Genomic DNA, 24,831 nt, shown 5'->3' on the forward strand with positions numbered 1-24,831 from the left:
CATACGGACCTACAGAATACTCTAGACATTTCACGGGAACTCACGCCACTTTACTTTCCCAGGAACCCCTGGAAGGAGTACTTTTGGAGTTCAGTATAGGGTCCGGCTTTTGGAAAATTCTAGGTTATGTTCGCAGCTACAGCACTTGGGCAAGTAGCTTCCCCCCTTTTAACTCCACTTCTTTTTTTTTTATTTTTTAAAGATCTTATTTATTTATTTGACAGATAGAGATCACAAGTAGGCAGAGAGGCAGGCAGAGAGAGAGAGAGAGGAGGAGGCAGGTTCCCCGCCGAGCAGAGAGCCCGATGCAGGGCTCGATCTCAGGACACCGGGACCATGACCTGAGCCGAAGGCAGAGGCTTTAACCCACTGAGCCACCCAGGCGCCCCTTAACTCCATTTCTTGATGGAAAATCTTATCCCTAATGTTAAGTAATAATTTCCATCTTTTTTCAAATCACATTTTAGTGGTCAAAATCTAAGCCGAATTATATGATACGCAACTGGAAATCAGCTTTTCCAGGACCCCTGCCTCTAGTTTTAAACATGAGTCATTTTATTCTAGGAAAGGATGAAGCAGGTAACTGCAAATATAGTAGTAAGTGCCAGTCATGAACAAGTTCCCCACGGGCCACGCTGCCCAGGCATGGTGCCACAGCCCCGTTCTCCAGCAAGATCTCTGAGGAGCAGAGACTGTTTTGCTGGGACACTCTGGCACTAGACCTCTCTCTGGAGGAGCTGAAAACCTCCACTTCTCTGGCATTTACTTCAGCTCTGTGCTGGGGAGAGCCCACAGAAAAGTAAAAGCTACTAGTGTTCTGCTTATCACACAGCCACGCCATATTCCTGTCAGGATGTGTCCCTTGGATGTCACTGGGTCCCTTCAGAGGCTCCTCCCCACCTTTCCAGGTAAGTTCTCAGAGGAGGACTGCAGTTTCCCAGGGCTTGTTCTTAACCCTGGGAGAAAAGACTTCTAAGAGTTGGGATGATGTTTTTGCTTCATTTAGCTTAAGTGGCCTGCATGAAGGAAGGTGGTCAAATGCTTTAGAAAGTTGGCTGTTAGCCTGATCTCTCTCCAGAGATGGTTTAATATCATAATTTATCCTGGCCTGTGATGGCCTTTAGATTTCTGTCCTACTTCAGCAAATCTCTCTGGGAAACAATCTGTATGGGAGCATTTTTGTGTGACAAAGAATAATGGGTAGTTGCCGGAGGGAGTAGAGTCCCCAGCCGTAATGCTTGAAGGGTCAACAAGTCCTCTTCAGGGAGAGACCGGCAGTCAGTTAAGAGGGCTGCCTACTCCAGCGTAGGCTGTGGGGGTGAACTCTGGCTCACACTGAGGGAACTTTATGTTTGCTGAAAACCATGTAAGTGCAGACATTCCATTTAACATAAAGAGGATGACTGGAGTTGTTGTTGGTTGAAGGCTGCTCTTGACGAGCTACGGCCAACTCTCCCTGAAGAAGGCCGGGAAGACGTGGAGGCCAGGAGGGCCTCCGCAGAATAGGGAAAGGAGGGTGGGCAACAACAAGGAGACTCCAGGCGGAGGATCGGATTGCATTAACTTCAATGAATGTGCTCAGAAGGACGCCACACCCTTATCTTTGCTGAATCCTTCTTTAACCCATCTGCCTCCCACTTTGGAAGACCTTCTGCATCCCAGGATGCTCTGGATTGTGGGCCTCGTTCTATGCATTGTCAGACACCTCCTCAGACCTTGTGCATGCTCCCCGACACGTCCCCGTCATGGTGTCTGGGCCATGTAGACAACTGATGGCCAACAGCTGACGAGGACATGTTGGAGAAACCAGCCCTCATGTTTTAGAGAAATGGCCTGGAGGCCTGAGGTCAGTTCTCCTTACTCTCTCTGGATTCTTTTGTTTGTTGGTATGTCCTTGGCATTAGTGTTTTGTTTGTTTGTTTGAAACTAAGGCATGTCTTCCAAAAGATATTTCAAGAGTAAGTCATGAAACTTAGGGTCAAAATTTACTTGCTAAAGCTTCAAAAGCATTGGCTGTGAGGGTTTCTCATCCCCAGATGGAGGATTGGTTCCGTGTCCTCCAGGGCTAGACAGTGGCCTTGAACTTGCCGTCCATAGAAGTTTCCTCCCACAGGGGAGCTGTCTATATATCTGCTTTCATCCTGTCTGCCCTCAATAAGAGTTGGGGCTTCACAGCTAATCAAAGGGAATTATCTTCACACTCAGGAGGCTTTTCTTAGTTCCAGACCCAGGAGGAAAAAACCAGGCCACGTATGCTCAAAAGAGAGACAAAGACACATTAATTGGCCTCTTCCCAAACTCAGAATTTCAAGTTACCTGGATCTTTGCTACTATCCTTATCAATGCCATGCATTTTACTTGGCTTCAGGGAAAGCTTTTAATTTGAGGGAGACAGCGAGTAAGAGTTCTCAGAAATCTTTTGATTAGTCAATCAGAGCAAGCGGAACTTCAAATAAATAGGCAGACTGAGAAGAATATGTCAGTTCCAAATGAGTTAGGGCAGGGCACCCGGGCGAGGCCTGCTGGTGTGGCTTCTTTGGTTAAGGGCAGTGAGGAGGTAGTGTCTTGTCGTTTGCGTGATCTGAGAGAATACTGTGAACTGCCTTTCCTTCGATTCATTCTCACAGAAGCAGCCAAACACACTTGTAAATAGGTTTGTGAGCCCACAGAGGGTAGGTGAAAAGGAGTTTTCTAAAACCAGCCCATTACTGAAAGAAAGGAGTCTATGAAAGAGAAGGAAGAAACACAGGGAAACCAAACCAAACAATGCACCTAAGGCTGTAAGAGGACAGTGCTTGTCCCATGCACTGTCCATATCCCATGAGAGGTTTAAAGTGATTCTTGAGTCTGACACTTAATTTGGCTGGTATTGACTTTTCTTGGAAACATCTGTATAATTTCCTCTTGGCTTCTGGATCTGGGAACATGAGACCCCCTTGGTCAGATATAAACCTCTAATTGCACTTTTCATTTTAAATCAATCCAAAACTAAACCAGGCCAGACAGAAAGCTCCCAAACAAACAAGTAAAAATTGATCATCCATTTCAAAGACTCAGTTGGTGGTGGGGGCAGGAAGGGAACGGCAGTCACACTTACAACAGGTTTACTTCCTTCTTTTATGGTGATCCAGTCTTCCCCGTTGGAGCTAATGTCTACTCTGTAAGTCTTGACGTAATATTTCTTCTTGGTTTCCTTTGAAATGGCTCCCTGTGTCCCAACAGCTGTGACAAAGCGCAGAAGACCCAAGTCTACCTGCAAAACAATACAAGCATGGTCAGTCCCTCACCCTGCACCACCATAACCGGAAATGTCTTTTCCTGTGGGTTCCACAGTGTAGTTTTCATCCACCTGAGAGCAATAAGCCCTAATTCCACCTGGCATCAATAACCCCTAACTTCCCCATTCCATTCCTTCTAAAGGAAGGCACAGGTATGGGGCGCCTGGGTAGCTCATTCAGTTAAGCATTGGTCTTTGGCTCAGGTCATGATCCCAGGGCGTGGGATCCAGCCCCATGTCAGGTTCTTTGCTCAGCAGGGAGCCTGCTTCTTCCTCTGCCTTTGCTCGTGCTCTCTCTCTCAAATAAATAAATACAATCTTTTACAAAATAAAAATACTTTTCAAAGAACACAGTAATATATGTCATTTTACAATTAGAAAATCAAGACAAGATTAATTTGCACATTGGACTTTGGCGAGGCTTGGACTAGAGCTCAGGTCTAATGGGCTCCCATTACACTCGGAAGTGTCTGCCCTCTCACAAACCAATTGCAGACAGATACGATACAACTCTGAAACCACCATGAGTGTTGTGGTTTGGAAAGTGGGCCAGAGATGTATAATCTGGAATGGAGGGGAGACAAGGAAGATAGAGTAAGGATTTTTGTTTCATCTTTAAATCTCTTCCTCCCCCCTGTCTTCCCACGGCCTTTCTTTGCAGTTCAGCTCCAGAGGCAGGTGGATCCCAAGGCATCATCTGGGAAGGACTGATGCCTCCGTGTGACAATGTCTGGGGCTGGTGAGCTCTGACTGTAAGTTTCCAAGGGAGAAGTTCCTCAACACCAGAGCCTGGTTTTTGTCTCTCACTAGCCTGTCTCATACCCCTGAAGGTTGGGCTGCTCGGAGGGCATCGCAACAGTGACGACAGAAGGTGACCAAAGCCTCAAGGTCCATGATTTCCTGCCAGAGGTGTGCAGTGGCTTGGGTTGCTCCTGTGACCCTGTGACATGAGTGGGCAGGAAAAAGATCTAAGCATCGGGCACTCAGGAGTCTTGGTTTGGTTCTGCCACTGGCTAGCTGTGAGGCCTTGGGCAAGTCACTTCATCTTTGGGGTTCCAGTCCTCATTTGTTAAATAAAGGAGTTGGACAAGATAACCCAGAAGGCCCCTTTCATCTCTGACTTCCAATGATTCCATGTTTCCAGTAAAGTAAAATACAGTTGACCCTTGAACAAAGTGGGGAGTTAGGAGTGCCAACCTGCCCCGTAGTTGAAACTCAGCGTATAACTTCTGACTCCCTCAAAACTCAACTACTTATAGTCTACTGTTGACCAGAAACCTCACAGATAACATAAATGATAGATCAAGACACATTTTATATACATATTATATTCCATATTCTTACAATAAAGTGAGCTACAGAAGAAAAAATGTTATTAAGGCAATCATAAGGACAGCCACTTACAGTATCATACTATAAAAAAATCCACTTATTCGTGTACCCTCACAGCTCAAACCCAGGTTGTTCAAGGGTCAACTATAGTTTTGTTTTTTTTTTTTCTTTCTTATTCTTTTCTTATTTCCATCATTAGTAACCAAGAATAATCTTTAAACAAAAATCATTACTAGTTTCTATACATTCAAAATATATTTAATTTCTTCTTAAGGATACATTTGATTTTTTTTTTTGCTTAAAATTGTTTCCCTCTAGGTAGGAGAAGAGTAAATGAAACAAGATGGGATTGGGAGGGAGACAAACCATAAGTGACTCTTAATCTCACAAAACAAACTGAGGGTTGATGGGGGGAGGGGGGTTGGGAGGGGGGGTGGGGTTATGGACATTGAGGAGGGTATGTGCTATGGTGAGTGTTGTGAAATGTGTAAACCTGGCGATCCACAGACCTGTACCCCTGGGGATAAAAATATATTATATGTTTATAAAAAATAAAAATTAAAAAAAATTGTTTCCTTCTATTTATTATACCTTCTGCTTATTTTATTTGTGTATAATGCAGATACTTTAAAGAAAAGATACCCAAGCATACGGCAAATACTTTTTAAAGGACACAGAAAGTAACTGCACATTACAACTACTCAACATTAAGAAGATGTTTCAACAGCACTTTCATTATTAAGAGGTAAGAGAATGTCATTTTCCAAAGAGAACAGTAACAAAAACCAAAAAAACAAAAATAAAAAACCCCAAACATACCCCCTACCCACCTCCAGCACTTCTGAAGACTGTTTTCCACTTACTGCCTGACAACCCAATTTTCAGAAAACAAAATTCCAATTAACCCTCCGGTCCTATAGGCTATGAACACCTAAAGAATTTCCATTTTATGTACAGTCAGCCTCATGAAGAATGACTATTGTCTTTCATGAATTCCTTTTTCCTGAAGGCTCTTGGAGTAGTTAGATCAACATGTTGCCAATTCACTTCAAAAACTGAACAAAAAGTTACATCCAGGAAAAACAGCTATATCACTAGCCCATAAAAGCCAACTTAAGTTACACAATTCAACAATAGGAGATTTCATCTGTAAAGGAAGGGAGCACCATTCAACGTAAAACTGTCCTTATTTCATTTACTTGATTTTAAAGATACAAAGTTTAGGCTCGGGCTTTTGCCAGATTTAAGAGGAAAAAAGAGGAAGGCTTGAATAGAAATTAAGAGTTTAGGATAATAATGGTAGGTGCTTTAATCTTAATTTAACAAATAAATATTTACCCCACACATTTTTACCAAGCACCTCTACTCATTAACTGAAACTTGAATTTTTTTCACATGTGAGCCGTAAGACTTTGTATGAATTTGTACACAAATTTCAAAAAAGGGAGGCAGTCCACGTTTCCTGGATTTGGCAAATAAAAATAGAGTCTGTTCCATTAAATTTGAATTTCAGAGGAACAACACCTATTTTTCATACATGTATGTCCCGTGCAATCTTGGGGCATACTAAGAGCTGGTCATTCGTTTACTTGAAACTCAAATTTAACTGGATGTTCTCCATGTTATCTGGGAACCCTAAATGTAACTCTACTTCAGACAAATAATCAGGGGATTTTAAGTTGCTGCAAAAACTCTCTTGATTTCCTAACACTGCAGTCTGAAAGTTAATGGGCACTCTGGACTTGGTTGCACTCCACAATTTCAACTGTTTTCAAATGCTCTCAGAACACTTAGTGCTTTACTGACTATCCATTGAGTCATGCCCAATGCCATATCCACTTTCAAGCTGAAGGGCGCTTAAAATCTTGACATCCAAGGGAGCATGAAGCAGAGCTATTTAAATAAACTCTTCCTGTCAAACTTACAAATGGCTCTTCAGTTTGGAAACGATTAAATCCCCAAGACTGCATATTCAGCTCAGGCTGATTTGAAATAACTCTAGAACTTCATCCCCAGGCTGTCCCTTCTGCTATATTTTAAATTTTGTTTTTAGGGTAAAATTTGGTTACCAGGTAGGAAAGTAGTTAATTGGTTGTCAACTAGAAAAATCCTAGGCATTAGAAACAATGGACTTTAAAGGAGGGAGTAACTGACAAGAATTAACCAGGTATCCAACACGGGAGATGTCCAGCATCCCAGGTAGAAAGGCCCCAAAACATATGCATGAATCCCTTGTAAAAAAAGAAAACAATATTTTCCTTTCTCAATAGCAATGAAATGCATTGGCAACCTCCCCTTGTAATTGCATAAAATTTCCTGCTGTGCTTTAAAACTCTGCAGATTCTCCTATTTATCCCACACTGGGATACTTGAAATTTCATTTCATTTTTCTTCCTCACATTACTGCCACTGGGTTTAGCAAGGATGAATGACAACCTCCCAAATGATTAGGGCTGGGGCCTGAACTTTTGCAATTAAAACCGGATGGTACCCAGAACTCTAACAAGACACAGCCTCCCTAGCACCGTGGGAGCTCTCCCCGGCAGTACCAGCGAAGTTCTTTCAAGTCTTTTCTCCCTAGGTATCTTCGAGGAATGCCCTCACGGCGTTCGGCTTTGGCAGAGATGCATCGCCATCAGCCTCAGAAGCCCCGCCGCTCACACTTCCTTCGTGGTGTCAGGAGACCCAGAAGGCCTTACTGCCTAAAGCCTGGGTGTTTACACTCCTCTCACCAGTGAAGTCGGCTCTGCTAATCATGACATTGGCCTCCGTTGACCTTCTGAGTCCCACCTGCTCTCCAACTGCACCTTCCAGCCACATTAAATTATTTGTTACTCCTCACACAAGATAAGCCCTTCTGTTTCCCTGCCTTGCCACATGAAGTTCTCTTGACCTAAAATAACCTTTTCCTCTTTTCTGACTACAAATCACTTTTCCCTCTTCCTGGTCTGGTAGGCAGAACGCGAAGTCCCTTCTTCCCCCTGGGGATGCTTGGTGCATGGCTTGCATCTCTACCGCTGAACTTATCATGCTGTGTTTTTGTTCTACTTCCATCCAGAATTTTGTGATTTCTTCTAGGCAGTGTCTATTTTTTGATAGAGAAAAGTAATAGCTACCTAGTGAAAATGTATAAGAGGCAGAAAAGATTAAAGAAGAAAATAGAATCTCCGTAAGACCAACATTTGGAAATAGTCACCGATAAGAGCGTTCCAGAATATTCTTGTCCATGCAAAATACATGTGGATGCTGTATGTATGTTTTTTCATTATCAAAATGAGGTTGTATTACCTCTAGGTTTGAGAACTTGCTTTTTGCTTAGTTGGATGGCTAGATTTTTTATATCCAAAGTATTTTCCAATGGCTTCGGATTATATTCCACAGCCAGGCTTTTGCATAATCTGTTTGATTGGTCCACTACCCATGAACATTTTTATTCAACTTAATTGACATTCACTCAGTGGACACTTCATACCTCTTCTCCTCTAAGTTCTATAGTAAGTGGTGAGGACAAAAAAACAGTATGGGTGTGAGAAACACACACACACACACACACACGCGATGACAGAATGGGGCACTGCTCGGAGGAAGGAGTCAACGTTTTATGCAGACACGTGGAAGTTGGGGCACTGCAGACATTTTGCAGTGGACTCTGATGTCTAAGACAGGTGTTGGAGGATACACAGTAGAAGTTGGCAAATGGCACAAAAGGCAAAGAATGTTCTGGTGAGAAGAAGGAGCAGGAAGTACAGAGGGAAGCAGGAGGACATGAATGAAAGAAATAAATGGACCCTAAACAACTTATTGTGTCTCCCTCACCACTGTAGTCCTTATTTGTCAAGAAGTGTATTGCTCTTCGTTTTTATTTATTTATTTATTTTTTTAAGAAGTGTATTGCTCTTTTAAGAGTATTCTCTGGTCATTTTCAAGCCAACATAATTAGTTTTTATGAAGACTATTCAAAATCAGCCACTGGCCATCCTCTTGGTGGGTTAGCTTTTTGAATTATGATGAGCTCTCACCAACCTCACATCATAATAGACAAGATTGGCGACCCAAGACAGGCAGCTGGAAAGACAAAGCTACAACCCCAGAACGGTTTTACATAATGCCACCCCTCTGTGTTTTGGAGGGTTCATCGTCCTGAACAATACTTCCTTTCTTTCCATAAAAACTCAGACACACAATAACCATAATTAAGTAACCTGCTTTCCCTAAATCCAATCAGCTCTGTTCCAATCACTATCTTCTCATTTTGAAAGAATATCATTATTTCACAGCTGCTTTATTTTTAATTGGAAGATGGATGTGATTTCACATCTGAGTTTGATGCACTTCTGTTTAACATTAAGGGTGATGGTGAGGGGGTGTGAGGATGGGAGGCGGGGGATGTACGGAGCCGTGCATCAATGCACTTGCTAAAATTGTCAAATGCTTCACTCTGTGTGTGTGATGAACATAAACATCTGGTACTTATCTGGTCGAATGTAGACTATTTTATAGAAGTCTAGCGCACTCCTTTTGAACTCTCACGGCCACTCTCTAAGTTAGCTTATGTAGCCCCATCAGCAGAAGTGTCCCAATACTATATCCTGTTTCCAATGCAAATATAAAATTCTAACACTGTTGCTAGAATGTCTACCCACGTCTCACTTTCACTGTGCTCCACCCCCAAGGAGACAATATCGCTAGACTGCAGATACAGAAGAGGAAAGCCCAACTTTCATCTTGGGTTTGGGGAGAGGCACACTCGTAGAAGAAAACAGAGGTCCTCACCTGCTTCTGGGGGGCCGGGGATGGGGTCCTAGCCGCTCCTGTGGGGGTGAGGGCCGCTCCCATGGCATGGACCTTGACCACGATCCCAACTCGCTCTTTGTTGGAAGATGTCTATGTGTATAATCCACATGCTCTTTACGGCCATGGCATTGTCTTAGTAATGACAGGAAACACATTCCCCAGATAAAGAGAAGCCAGGAGAGGCACACTTTCTACTGGGAATCATTTGAGGACAAAGCGCACATTTCAGCATTGTGTAGTTAATCATGTAGCAAACCTCTGCGAACTGCTGGTTAAACACCAGCATGCAGCTTCCGAGCCATGAAATGAATATCGTGGCTTTCTGTAATAATACATAACCAGCTATTGGTAATGTCATAATGTGGAAAGCCTCATTTCTAAAATGAAAATCTGTCTTGCTCAATAAAATACTTCCCATTGAGCTAGCATTGGGCAGGGAGCATTTACCAGCTCTTAACATTCCCAAAGCAGGTCAAGACAAGAGCCTGAAAAAATACAAGACAAAGGACTGAAGTCTGATTAAAAACAGGAAAATATTTTGAAGCGGGGGGAGCATGTCGGATTTTTTTTTTTAGAGCATCTCTGATGACTCAAAGAGCTGTTTAACTCATCACTAGACACTCTAAGCTAAAGAAAATATTTTTAAGCAATTGTCTCATTTCCTTAGATAACACACATGTTTTCTGATAGAGCCTGAGCATTTGAACATCAGTGCTGTTCTAGGATCTGTGGGCTTAATTCAAGCATCTGATCCTTGCGTTCCTTAATCTCTTGGACTTTGTATAGTTACCAACTGGAATATAATCACTTTATAGCCAGTGACATAGTTCTCTATCTCTTTATGTATTTTTTCACTATTACTGTATCACATAAAAAAATACTGATGGCTAAAGTTACTATATTAATACTATATTAATAGAAAAATCATAGGCAATCCCTCTGTGTCAGGCATTTTACTAAGGGCTAAATTTACAATCATTACCTCTTTCAGTTCTCACAACAGTCACACATGGAAGGTTTTATGGACAAAGCAACTGAGGAACAAAGAGATGTGTGGACCCTGTCCAGAGTCACATAACTCACCAGTGACTGAGCTGGGACTCACCCAGATCAGATCCATGGCCCATGTACAAACACTACACCCAGGCTGTTGCCCCATTCCTGTTGCAAAATGTAGTGATTATCGAAAGAAAGAGATTGCTTCCTCAATAATAAAAAAATCTGATTCTTCTTCTTAAAAAATACAAATTTGTATAATTACAGAGAATTTGAAACCCTTTATGACCTTGACCTTGACCATGGGTTTAACATTTACACTGACTACCAGAAAGCAAACCATTGCAAATGATTCAGTTACGCTGTTGAAAAACAAGATCGTAGAGATGGATCATTGTTAGCAAACGATAATGAATGAGGAAACGTTTTTAAAATGCTGGTAAAGAGTAAAAATATCCAAGTATGAGAAAAGTGTAATGCAGGAAGTTCCTTGCCAATTTTCTTTTCTGGTCTTAATTGACTGAATTAATCTCTCTCCCCCTCTCTTTTTCATTGCTAAATTAAAGGAAAGCCTTTCCTTGGGTGGAAACAAACTACTGGTTGTAACAAAACTCTGGTAGTAAAACAATACTAGGTGAATGAAAGATGAATTCTATCGGAAGCTATGAGCCAGCCACTTAGAATAACATTAGATAAGGCTGTCACAGCACAAATGCGGTGGAAAGCATGTTTCCTAGACTTTCCACTGTCCTTATAGCACAAGAACAAGGAAAGGGGCAAGAAAAACTAAGCCCCAAATAAGGGCTGACCTTGGTCTTTTTTGGCTGATAAAGACAGATAATGTTTATGTGGGCTCCTCTGTGTCTGAATTCATTGCACATTCTTTCGATCTCATGTTTTTTTTTTTTTTTTTTTTTTTTTGCATAAATCAGAAGCAACTAATTAAAAAGAAATATTTAATTCTGATACGTTCTTTGAACTGGAGTTCCATCTGGTTCTGTTTAAATAGTAAAATCTGCTGTAGTTGTTAAAATTGGCAAGTGGCACAGACAATAAAAGAAACAAAAGGGACTCCGTGCAACAGGTTAATACTTTCATATTTCAACTACAGACATTTCCAAAATCCAGCTACTCAAATCACTCCAGTATAGAAACCATAAAGATCAAATGTTCTAGAATAGAGGGACCACTGCTGGTCTACATTTCCACAGTGTGATGGAGACAGCATCAGGCTTTGAAGACCTTTGGTTTGGAACTGGGACGCCCACCCCAAAAATGCTCAACTTTAGTTTATGAAACATATTTAAGACATGTACGGGCAAAAAGTCTTCACATACCCTCTGCGAAACCTGAGTTTTTTTTTTTTCCTTCCATATTTTCTTAGACAGATATAATTGTGTATAGAAAAATCAGACAGATATTCCATTTAATTCCTTTCCTACATGAGAAACCTGTAAAATCTGGACATCAGGACGCAATCTATTCTGATAAAAAAGAAGGAGAAAGTGAAATGTGTTAGGGTTTCTCTAGACTCTGGGATACAAATAAACATCTAAGACCAGTTGAAACTCTCCGGTAGAGATGAAGAGAAAGGCTGGTTAAACCCCCATGCCTAGATCTTGAGAAAATATATTAATCTTCTTAAGACATATACATGCCTGTGAATTCCTTTCTTCTTTAAAATGAAGAAGCTTCATTGCTTCAATACCATGTCACCTTGCACACGGGTACCTCTGAAACCTTCAATAGCTCAGTCACAAAGACGACACACACACAAAAAACCCCTTTTCTAACTAAGATTTTCAGGGACTCTTGCTGGGCAGTAAAGGACTCAGGGACTTAGTACTTCCAATTAACATTTTTTGAACGCATGTTTGTAAGTTACATTAAATTTAAAACCTGAGCCTAATCCTTTGATGTGGGAAGAGGACAAGTATTCAGAACAGACCAAATGCAATTTCTAGAAACTCTGTTAAGAATTCAACTTAAAAATGTTACAGTAAAAATTGTTTAATTGGGATTTCTTAAGAGAGAAAAGGAAGTATGCTACAGGTTAGAAATAATTGTAACCAGTTCAAATATGTATAAACACTGTGTAGGTCTCCTAGTGACAAGCCTCATGGGAGAGTTGTGCTCTTGCTAGATGGGTTCACAGCAAAGATGCAGTCAGTGTCTACTACATGGAGGGCACGCGCTGGCGTGGTGCTCTCCCGCCATAACTCTCGGTTCCTCCTATTAATTGCTTATGTATAAGACCTACAAAAACTCGGAAAGTATTCTCCTCATAGAAGACTTCCAGAAGACTGGACCTGAAGTCTTCTACTAGGAGGTTGCATGCGGGAGGTCGGCACGAGCAAGCTGGCAGGTCCAGTGGAACTGATCTATCCGACCGCAGGGATATAACACTAGCTATGCTGTAAGATCAAGCAGATTGTGTAGACAGATCTCTGGCTCCTGATATCTGTCTCTGCCCAAACCAAAAAGGTACAGTATGGAAGGATGGATAACGGATGGTCTGGATTACAACCATTTTACAATTTAGCACAATTTATTATCTCTGTGCATAATTTCAGTAGGATTATACTATGGAGAGAAACATCGATTATTGCTCTTCTTACTAAAACATCTGGGGGCAAACTACAAGCTAACAAAGGGAGCAGGGGGCATGCTCACATGTGTCTTACACAATCACCGTGCTGCATATGACATGGGTACCTGAACTCCAAGTGTGAAATTAAACCGAAGGATGCTGAGTATCCAGATAGAAACATCTAGTCCATGAAACTCAACACATGTTTATTGTTTTCCAGGTTCTGGAAGCAAGTAGGCCTATGTGGAAATAATGATAATACAAGACAAAGTAAAAAGTGCCACATGCTGACCAAGGAGGCATTATGGGATCCCAAAGAAGAAAGATTCCCTGAAGAAAGAGAAAAATGGGCTTTAAGGAAGAGAGGTCAATCGAGTCATTCACACCCAATCTTGTAAGATAGGGTGAGACTTTGGCCTGGGAAGGGGCCAAGACTGATGAGCTCAAGGCAGAATCAGCTGAAAAAATATCCCACCCAGATGCCTGTGTTTCGAAATATCTGATATGATGAATATTTTCCTTCTATCTAATATCTCCTGGCAGAGCTGCTTTTAGAGGGCAAGTTTCAGGGTCCAACCTGCCCCCTCCTCCCAGCACATATCACCTTTTGTGTGGGCCTTCATGTGGTCCACAGGTCCAGGCCAGGAAGGGCCTGGCTGGTGACAGAGAGACAAGGAAAGCCTACTTGAAATGGAGCTCTCTGCTCATGAGTGTGCACGGCATTGCTGGGGTAAATGTGTTGCAGTGAACACTTTTCCTGCTTCTGGGACTCCCAGCATTCCTGGGGACACACCTCAGCCTCACTCTGCATGAGTCAGGGACTTTTCTCCGGGGCCCTAATGGCACACGCCACGGTCTGGACTTGCCCTATCTTCATTTCTACATTTAAAAGAAAACATCTCAGCAAAGTGGCAAAAAAATTGTTAGGTTTACTTCAGGGATTCACACTGCTGTTGAAATCATGCCGTTCACGCCTCAAACATTTAAGGAGCAGGCAATGAGTTCAGACCACAAGCGTATAATGGTGAGTATTTTTGTTTCTGTGGAGGGAAGCTGGTGACCAGCAATTACTCATTTATCACACAAATAAGTGCTGGATACTTAGGTGAAAGAGAGGGAAGGTTCCCAGATTCCTGCCCTTTACCCAGTGAGGGAAAAAGTCAAGTAGACAATCAATCTCCATACAGAGCGGGTAGACTGCATTAAAAATGCTCGATACATTCTAGACTACAGGGAAAAAAATTGGGGGGGATGCAGACAGCATGTGGGGGCATAAAGCACAGACCCCAGAAATACTTCAGCGGCTTTGACATTAAAAAGTGACCTGGACAATGTTACGTGAGTTAATTAACCACCCCAAGCCTTAGTCTTCTCCTCTCGCCAACAAAAATGCCAAGGCTCACTCCATTTAGTGGGCAACCCACAGTTATTATGAGGATCATTATGAAGCATTTGTACACACATTAACCATAAGAATGTGACCCCAATATTTTTTTTCTCTTAGTCACTTGGGTAATTGTGTGTGTGTATGTGTGTGGTTTTGCCTATGGTACCCAGATTGTAACTCTTTTGAAGGACGGACAGAATCTTTCATTTCAAATGCACCTGGTGTCTCATCCTTAGCAGATGCTCAAATATTCTGTTGAATTTAAATTCAACGCCTTGTCAGTCCAGCCTTGCCGGCAAGGCCTGAAACTCCTTTCTTCCAAACGAAAGCCAACTGCCTGTCGTTAAAGTCGAAGTTAGTGTCTGAGCAACTAACTTGTACACGTAAGCTAGGAAGGTGATTATTTCCATCTTGGTGTTTATAACTGCAAATAGTACAACTACTCATACACTTCCCAGTCCTTTGAAAAGTCCACTACGTGATGCTGAAGTCGGCTGAGTAATGAGTTTCATTGGCTCAGCTCATGCTGTGTGAAGGATTCCTTTTTACTTATTTCTCAAATGACCTCTCAGTAGCTTAGTATGTGTCCTTCCTCCCAGAAGTCACCCCAGACTTAACAGGACAGCAGAGAACAGCAGGACTTGAAAATTTTTTTCACAGTATCAGTCATGCTGCCAACCTCATGCAAACTTTTTGCTTTGGAGCTAAGTTATGTGTAAGCGTGATGTGCACAGGATGTTTATACATTGAGTGTTTATGTATCTGGTGTCTTAGACTTTTCTTATACCCTTCCTGTGTTTTTAAAAAAGGAATGACATCAAAATTTCACTACATTAATTATATTTCTCTACGGTTTTACCTAATTAACGTGTGGTCTTTATAAGATGTTGCAATTATAGGACACCTGGATGGTCAATTGGTTAAGCGACTGCCTCTGGCTCAGGTCATGATCCTGGAGTCCTGGAATCGAGTCCTGTATCCAGCTCCCTTCTCAGTGGAGAGTCTGCTTCTCCCTCTGACCCTCTCCCCTCTCATGCTCTCTCTTTCACTCTCATTCTTTTTCTCTCTCAAATAAACAAAATCTTAAAAAAAAAAAGATGTTGCAATTATAGCTGTGTGTGGCTAGGAAATGAATGCAGATTTCGGGCTTTTTGCGATTTTTGTGTTTCCATCTTAGGGTCTCTGAGAAGCTGCCTCACAAGCAAGCCTCATGGGAGAGATTCTGGAGCTGGGGCCTCCCCCAGGTGAGGTGGCATAATTTTTCTAGGAGCAGTGACTTCAGTTATGGACACATACATCTGTCCAATCTATCAGCGGTTCAAAGAGACTTTAAATCTAAAAGACCCAGAAAATATTAAACGTCCTGCACAGGTCAAGTATACTTCTGTTTCAGAAGCTGTGGTTCCATGTTATTCATGAAGTTTCATCTGCACTAATGAGGAGATCCCTAAATGCCTCCGGGTAAACACACATTTGTACTCAAACAGCGAGCACATGACTTGTTTATTATTAGTTTTCCAGTAAGTCAAGCCTTTAATTTTTCTCCCTCCTCCTAAAAGCTTGGTTTCAAAAACAAACACAAGGATGAATTTCTGGAAACTAAAGACTTGCAGATGGGGGCAATGGTCTAAATCATAGCCTCTTGGCCTGGAAACCCTGACGGCGTCCTTTTACACTGATTTTCCATGTATTTCTTCAGGGATCTAGGTGGGCCTGTCACGTTAATGAGAATTTCATGTGCCGATGGAGAATCTGCAAGTGCAGGTGTCCAAGAAAACTCCTCTCTTTGGCATTAACAATCCTGCGAGGAGCTGATGGGATTATTGAGATTAAAGTCGGTCATCCGCCTAAGGTTATAAGGAATGCTGCCCCTGAGACAAGAAAGGAGACAAAGAACAGGCTGTCTAGGTACAGCTGGCTGTCCGAAAATGCATGTAAACACTCAGTCTCGGAAGGGATGCCAGTCATTCCTGAGAACGGATGAAATGAACTTCACGATTTACTCTTTGGTCAACTGTGTTTTCCCTGTTCAAGCTGGCCATTCAGCCAGGAAGTATATACTGATTTTTTTTTTTTTTTGAAGATCATTTAAGAAAAGCCTTGAAATAATGCATTAAAATTTTTTTTTTACTCTTTAAGAGAATTGTTTGCAATTACAATTCACAACTGATTTCTGCAGGACTGACCAGCTCTGTGTTGGAGGTGGGAAATGAAAACAAAGAAAGGGGAAATGTTATGTAATGATTAGGGATTCCCAGAGTCCTCTTGGAAGAAAGGGGCAAAGCACAGCATCATTCTGTGCTCTAAAGATGTGCTGCTTTGCGATCCAAATGTGGTGTGAAAAAAAAAATCTATATTAATTTCATGCATTTCAGCCTGGGTCCCACAATGGGAAAAATGCATCTGTGCGACTACTTTCAAACCACAGGAGAATGAGCACAGATGTTACACTCAGCATATCGTGTTATTCGTCCCCCAGCATCGCCTAAAGTCCTTAACACAATGAAAGCTGTGACTTGCATGTATCCACTGGAACCATTCTTAACACATGGTTGGGTACACCTATTTCAGCCATATCCTCGGAGGTGACAAGAGGTGAAATGTTTTCTTGGTGAATATGGGCACACTGTTTTGTGCGTGTTTGTGTGTGTGTGTGTGTATGTGGTATGTGGGAGGGGTGCCTCTTGACAGAAAAACAGGGAGCTGAAGCACATATTTGGAAATGCGAAGAAAGCATTCCCCTCATATAACCTTGCAGGTTTTCAGGACAGTAAGAATCCTATCCCATTGTTACTATACTTTTGTTTATTTTTTTAATATTTTATTTTATTTTATGTATTTATTTGAGAGAGAGAGAGAGAGAGAGAGAGATCATGAGCAGGGAGGAAGCGTAGAGAGAGAAGCAGACCCCATTGAGCAGGGAGCCCAATGCGGGACTCGATCCCAGGACCCTGGGATCATAACCCAAGCCAAAGGCAGATGCCCAATCGACTGAGCCACCCAGACATCCTGTTACTATACTTCTAGATGCAAGTTAAGGATAAGAACATATCGCTTTGCATGGTTTAATAAAATTGCCAGTATTTAAAAAGAAATGGAATGAGCTGGTTTGTAATCTGTTCGAATTACTTTCCACAAAAGATTTTAATTCAGATGAATTGTATATGACACAGAAGGATATTATAAACCTACACACTTCAAAGAAAGGTAAGTAGATAAACATGCTCATGTAAATTCTTCTTGAAAGCAGCCATGTTCTTAGACTAAGGGGGCTGGATTATTGTATTATAGAAGTTGATAATCACAGTTGAATTTTAGCAGATAAAGAAACCTCAAATTACCTATTCCTGCCTCCTTCTTTTTGTCTAACTGCCCAGAGAACACAGGAATGTGTAGATGGAGATCATATAAGATGCCTTCCATATTTGTCACAATAAACGAGATTCATTTATTTCCTCGTGGCTGTTGGAGAGTAAGTATCATGTTAAATGCACAAATGTATTGACTGGTTTTTCTTTACACAGAAATCGAATTGTTAAATAAATGAATTCGCCATCTTGGCACCAGAGCTTTCTGAATAAATAAGAACATCCTTATAAATGAATGCAATATTTGGAAACGTATGTCCAAACTACAGAAATAGTGTGATATGTATGCGATAGAATGCTGCTGACTGAGAGCAGTCTGGGTTTTTAAAAGGATTTAAATAATTAGGCCAGGAAAATCCTGCATGCTCTATCTTCATTTTTTAAGATTGGGAACTTAAGAAAATATTTTCCCTTCTCCACATGAGCTTGGTGTACCTCCTAAAATATCAAAAATATTTTCTTCAGTATTTCATGTTTCATGATGTTCTTGCTTCTATTATCATGAGTACTTCCCACTGCAAATTTTACGTTTCATTCCCAGATTCTCAAATGGAAGGCTCTGCCTGATTTCTTGTACCTACGGCCATAAGGTTGGGTGTCTACACGGGTCCCGGTCTTTCTCACTTCGGAAATGGATCCAGAAGCATCAGCTTTAGCCCAGAGTAAATACATTAAGTCTGAGAGGCATAAGACGACTGTAATGTCCTTTATCCTATAGCTTCATCCAGGATCCCAGGGCTGCTTTTCTTTTATTCACTTTTTTGGGCTACTATGACCTATCACAGCCTTAGAATTGCATGTGGTATTCAGTCTCCTTAAGGAAAGAAAGACTGGGTATCGGCAGGACTTGAAGGTGTGAACAGTCTGTCATGGCCGGTGAGCCTACACCTTACCGAGAGCTCTTCAAAGACTGGAGAGACACGAAAGAACTCTCTGGGCTTCATCTTATACCCCCAGTGGTCTCTGCATCCCTGCAAGCTGGTACCAAAGAACTGAGGAAAACAGACCCCACGAGTGGACTTTCTGTGTGAAATCTTCAGAGAAGCTTCATGGCGAGGCCATCCTAAATAATTACTTGATCTAAGGAGAGTAAATCTTTTTAATCAAAAGTAAATTTTTGCTTTGTGCTGCCTCCCACGATCATCAGTAGTATTAAAATGAATTCCCGTTATGCTTCCTATATTTATGCTCTCATTTAGGCAAGGCCAGGGCACCAGCTGATAAAGTACATTTAGTTTTAATACAATCACAGAATCTTAAATGCTTGAAAAGACATCAGAAGCTGTCTGGTCCAATCACCCATCCCCTGAAGAATTTTATCTTTAGCCCTTCTCAGGCCTGCTGAAAGAATAAAGGGGCTTATCTATTTTTCACCTAAAATCGAGAAAATGTAGTTAGAAATCTGAAGCATTAGAATTGTAAGAAAACAAATCTTTGGTAAAATTAACACTTCATCCTTCTGAAGAAAGGCAAATAGAAAAGTGTCATAAATGGCCTTTTTAACCCCTTATGGCAAAGAGAGTTAAAAAAAAAAAAACAAACCCAAAACAGAAATTGGAGGGGGAGACGAACCATGAGAGACTGTGGACTCTGAAAAACAATCTGAGGGTTTTGGAGGGGCAGCGGGTGGGAGATTGGGTGAGCCTGGTGGTGGGTATTATGGAGGGCACGTATTGCATGGAACACTGGGTGCAGTACATAAACAATGAATTCTGGAACACTGAAAAGAAATTTAAAAAATAAATAAAAACTGAACAAAATTAAAAAAAATAAAAAACCCTAAAACAAACAAACAAAAAACCCCCACAAAAACAACCAAAACAAACCCTCACATCACTTGCCAAGTATGTATATGATTATTCTGAGTCGTAACATGTGCGATTAATCTCAAATGCTTATTCTGTTCAATAGCTGGAAATATAAAAGCATAATGCATTTTATTACTGTTGGGATGTAGAGAGCATTTTTTATTTAATCTACTTTACTCTTTATCTGAACATAGAATTGAATGACATTTGAAAGCTGGGGGCAGAGTGGGAATGGAGAAAGGAAAAAAGTATGGGTTTCTGTCCCTATTGCCGGTCAACATCCCAAATTGTCATTTCGATGTGGATCAAAATTGCCATTTTGATGTAGAGCTTTCAAATGGTGCATTAAATAAGAACTTCATGAGAGCATGGGAGACCCATCCCCATCTCGGCTTTGGAATTTCCAGGCTGTACCTTTTCACCTTTGCGGGAGGTTGCTTCAAACATGCCGGACAAGTTTTAAACTGCGGGTTGTGCCAGTTCTGAAGAACATGCATTTTTTGCTCTGGGGCTTTCAAATTACGATATGAAAGTTATTTAAAGCTTAGGAGTTCGTGTGTTACATTACACGCTGCCTAAGCGTAGGCATTGCTCCTAAACGTGAACATTAATGCACTCTGTAAAAGGTACAATTATTACCACCAGGACAGAAATCAACAAACCCCACCAAAGGAATTTCTTAAAACTGCTATCATAAAATCTGGGCATGTTATGGATTTCATTAACATTTTACTCCCTGAGGATTCCCTATTGTATAATAACAGAAGTTCTTTAAATTTTAAATACCACAGACAGGAACAGCCTTTCACCCAAAACAGATGTGAAACCATCAACCTTGCCTTCTTATTGGTCCACAGATATGAAACTGGTGGGTAATTGATAGCTCTTAATGTGTTGTTGTTTAGGTTACAAAATTGGAAACTTAATAGTATTTTTCCCATGAAAAGATAAGGTAATAAGCAATAGACAAGCTTTTCAAACACACTTCCTTACTCTCCTTTACCTTGGAAGTGGAAACACACACACACACACACACACACGCATTTGATTTACATACTGCAAAAAAATTAAAATACGTCCACAAAGGTCAGTGACGCACAACATCCAGGTGTGGAAGAGCTCATTTCAGTCTTATTTTTCCTAAATCTTGTTAACGATGACTTGTGATTTTTATCCTTGTGTTTCCTTTCTTTAATCCAATCCTTATCAGTGCGTTTGGAAGCCCAGGCTGTGGTATTGTAAAATCGCATCTGTATATACTTAGCTAAAAACAGTTCACCTTTAAAAGCTAAAAATAGTGAAGTTCAAGATAAATAAGCAAGGAGGCTTATGATGCTATTTTCCTACATAAGGTAAACAGATGCATCAATATTTTTGGAAAACAAAAGAACTACGATTCTGTTCAAATGATATCTATGATAAGAGGTTGAAAAGTGACAAAAAACAGCCAAGCAACCAGTTTACTTTTTCTTTCAAAATAGTAATCAACCTTATTATTTAAAAAAATGACTTGATTAGGACTTACGGTGTCTTCTACACCAGTGGCTTTCAACCAAGGATGATTTTTTTTCCCCCTGATAGGACATTTGACAATGCCTGGAGATATTTTTGGTCATCAAAAATTAGAGAGGTGTGTGTGTGTGTGTGTGTGTGTGTGTGTGTGTGTCTGTGTTACTCACTTCTATTGAACAGGCATCCTGCTAAAAATCCTGTAACCCTCAGGATAGCCTAGCCTCCACAACAAAGAATTATCTACTCTAAAATGTCAGTATTGTCCAGGCCAAGAAACCTGCTCTAGACACAATCCAGTCATTGGTTTAAGTTAAAGCTTCTGCAGTGACTGTTCAAGGTGATAGACATCATTTACCAATCAGTAACTGAGCAGGTATATAAATAGTCATCAGGATACCATCTTCAAGAGGGATCCAAATCCATTTTTGCATATTAGTACACCCAAGCTGCAACAAAGCAGTGACAGCAAGGCTACTAGGATTCTAGTCCATTAACTTGCTCTGTGGTCTTGCCAATCTCTTAACCTCTGGACCTATGCAGTATAAGGAATTCAGACAAGATGACGTTTGCCTTTGCTTTTAGTCTTATGCTTAAAGTTGAGCCATCCTGGAAAGAAAACAGTTCTTCTAAAGAATGTAACTATGAATTTTGGTTCCAAATAGACACTAGCATAAAATAATAAGAAACCAAAATGGTAAGCAAAATGGAATGTGTATGGTATGCAAATTAATCTATTTTAAGTGTAATTTTAGCTGAACAGGTGTGGTTCTTTCAATATTGTCTTTCCAGTGATGTTTCATCATAAAAATTGAAGAGGTTTCTTTAAATGTCATACATTTTCTTTTAGGTGTGTGGATAAGAAATACTAATTAGTAAAATCATCTGACTGATTTTTAAAACTGAAGTAAGTAGTTGACTTAATCGAAATGGTTAAAATTGTCCTGGTATTTTCTATATGACAAAACATTCAGTTAAAAATATCTACATATTTGGGGCGCCTGGGTGGCTCAGTGGGTTAAAGCCTCTGCCTTTGGCTCGGGTCATGATCCTAGGGTCCTGGGATCAAGCCCCGCGTCAGGCTCTCTGCTCAGTGGGGGGCCTGCTTCCTCATCTCTCTCTGCCTGCCTCTCTGCCTATTTTTGATCTCTGTCTGTCAAATAAATAAATAAAATCTTTAAAAAAAATCTACATAATTATGTCATATGCTTATCTGTGTTCCCTAAATCATACCCACCTTTAAAGCAGCAAAAAACTTTGCATTTCATCTATCCCTATATGCATTTCCTATATGTATTTCCTTCAAATGACTTCCTATACCACGAGAAAACAAGGTACCAGAGAAAGCATTAAGAAAAGTTCCTCAAGAGAGAATTTTTGGAACAGGGACTTCCTGGGTGGAACCTAGTCACCGAAAACAGACCTATGATGCACTAAGGATAGGACGTGAAGCATTCGTTTTATGCAGGAAGTAGAAGTCACTGCAGAATCCAGGTAAGACAACCAAAGGCTTACCTGGGGGATTTTTAAAAAAGCAAATTGTCTCTCTTCCAGATCAACGTTTTAGCTAAAATAGCATATTAATATTAGTTGCAATACGCACACATACACACACACACACACAGAGCACACCTGGGGAATCAACGTTCAGTTGAACAGCTGTATTTTCCCTAAATTTGCCAACATTACATTTTATATGCATCGTTCCACATTTGGGTAACCCAGTGAGCTATTTTTGCCGGTTCTCGAGTTACACACTTATAAAGGATCATTTTATTGCAATTTCAGCAATTTACTAATGATCTGAATGAGATAATACACCCTCTAAAGAGTCTGGTTTATAAGCAGCAAGTTTACAATCAGGATAACCTGGCTTAATATATGTTCTGGATTAGTCAATTTAGCACATGGAACCAATTTTGAATAAAATGTTACAGATAATAAACGTGCTAAAAACTCGCAATTGAATGAAAAGTCAAAAACTGTTTCATTGGAGATACCTGTTTCAAAGCCAACACATTATTATGAGAACAAAAGATGTTTCCAGAAAGTTTGAAAGGAAAGAAAATTATATACGGAACTTGTTAAAATAAATGACATTCTAAAGCTTTAAGATAAACGTCTCCAGTTTCTACTTTTAATTTTGGAAGACAACTAACTTTAAAGATAAAAACCAGGGTTCCAAATAATGAATTCTTCTCATTGAATGAGCAGCACTCACTTCTCCAACCTAAGATTTGCTAAAAATGTGTAATAATTCCACATGTCAGGGGGAATATTTTCAAGAATTCATGAGTTATTTCATTCCATTTGTTACTTACAGGGCATCCAGCTGGCCCCTCCTTAGCTCCTGAAATCAAGCCCATGCCATTAAATTAATTTTTATCTCAGGTCTCAGTAAGCTGTAACTGTTAATTCCATTTTTGAGTGATGACAGAGCCACTCTGGAAGTTACTGGGAGATACCGCTCACAGCCCCAGAGGGATATTGGGAGAGTCTCTGGACAGTGAGCCTCCTTGCACAGAGAAAAGCTTCTGGGGCTGGGGGTTCTAGGAACCCAGTTATTTGAATGACAGTCTCCTCTGGGACCTGAAGGCACCACAACTTCAAAGGCTCTGTAGTTTTTCTCTGGAGAGGGGGAGTGGGAGAATTGCCCCTCTTACCTCATTTGAGGCAGCGTAAGGTAAAAAGACTCGTAATTCGAATGACCGGAGAGCTCCACAAAGGCCAGCTGCACGCTGGCCCTGTGTCAGGCCTGACCACAAGTGGTAATTCAGCTGCTGTCTGCCTTCCAGATCTCTCTGTGCCCACTGACTCCATTCTCAAGTCTGAGGAAGGAAGTCCACTTCCATTGTGTAAGCCTGAGCTTTCCCACAAGCCGCATCTTTTCCCCACGTTGGGACTCATGAATTATTGAACTTCTCTGAGCCTCGCTTCTCTCACATGAAGATGGGGATGTGACTCTTTGGTCTACTTAACGTACATTTGAAGACTAAAATAGGATGTGTCCAAAAAGGTGCTTTAAGAAAGGAAATGTGCTATAGAAGCACGTTTTGTTGTTAGAACAAAACGTACAATGGATTTTAAAATCCACAAAGAAACCTAAAGGCCTCCTGGATCTGACCAGTTTCTCATATTAAACATGATCAAGGGCACCTACTGTCTTTGATGCTACAGTTGCCAGTGAGTGAACCTGACGGAATGTGCGTGAGCTGTTATGGGCGTGTTCTGACTCAGCTCTAACTATCTCCTTTCCACACACTAAGGCCTTTTGCTGCATGCCTGCTTTAAGAGTTCCTTCAGTTAGAAACTGTGGAATATTACCCAAGAGAAATACATATAAGGCAAAAGGAAAACACAGAAACAAGCTTCCTCATGAAGAGAGCACTACCTCCTCTCTTCTGGAACATTCCTCCTCCTCATTCCTCAGAATGAACATCTGTGCTAGGAAATGCATTGGAAAGAGAGGGCAACTTTTGCTCCGGGGGCTTGCTGATGTATTCTTAGAGCTGCAAAGTGTCTTCCTGAGGCTTCCTTCTCCTGTGTGATTACTCCATGAGGGCTGTCTTACCAAACCGAACAGGATAGGGTTTAGGAGCCAATGGCTTTCGCTTTCTGCTTCTCTGGAATAAGTGAGAGCATAAATAATCTAGTACCCAAAATTATCTCACAAAAGACAATGCCCCCCAATTTGGAGAAGAGTGCAGTTCCAGCCTGAGTTGTTTTACCAAGTAATTCTATTTCCAAAGTCAGTGTAGGGGGGTGTGGTA

The 24,831-nt window shown here is 41.0% G+C and overlaps 1 protein-coding gene and 2 long non-coding RNA genes across 6 annotated transcripts in view; 2 read left to right on the plus strand and 1 right to left on the minus strand.

Annotated features, from left to right (window-relative positions):
• Positions 1-24,831, minus strand: part of NRP1 (neuropilin 1) — a 139,371-nt gene that overhangs the window by 38,614 nt on the left and 75,926 nt on the right. For all 4 annotated transcript variants that reach the window (XM_047739424.1, XM_047739426.1, XM_047739427.1 and 1 more), the window contains one exon: positions 3,098-3,253. In XM_047739424.1, the coding sequence (XP_047595380.1) occupies positions 3,098-3,253 (156 nt within the window). The remainder of the gene's footprint in view (positions 1-3,097; positions 3,254-24,831) is intronic.
• Positions 757-7,300, plus strand: LOC125106012 (uncharacterized). The gene is made up of 3 exons (XR_007129196.1): positions 757-908; positions 5,232-5,354; positions 7,191-7,300. It is a non-coding gene; the product is annotated as an uncharacterized LOC125106012 (long non-coding RNA).
• Positions 13,917-16,240, plus strand: LOC125106013 (uncharacterized). The gene is made up of 3 exons (XR_007129197.1): positions 13,917-14,013; positions 15,554-15,620; positions 16,076-16,240. It is a non-coding gene; the product is annotated as an uncharacterized LOC125106013 (long non-coding RNA).

This window comes from Lutra lutra, chromosome 8 (genome assembly GCF_902655055.1).
Source record: "Lutra lutra chromosome 8, mLutLut1.2, whole genome shotgun sequence".
Taxonomy (NCBI): Eukaryota; Metazoa; Chordata; class Mammalia; order Carnivora; family Mustelidae; genus Lutra; species Lutra lutra.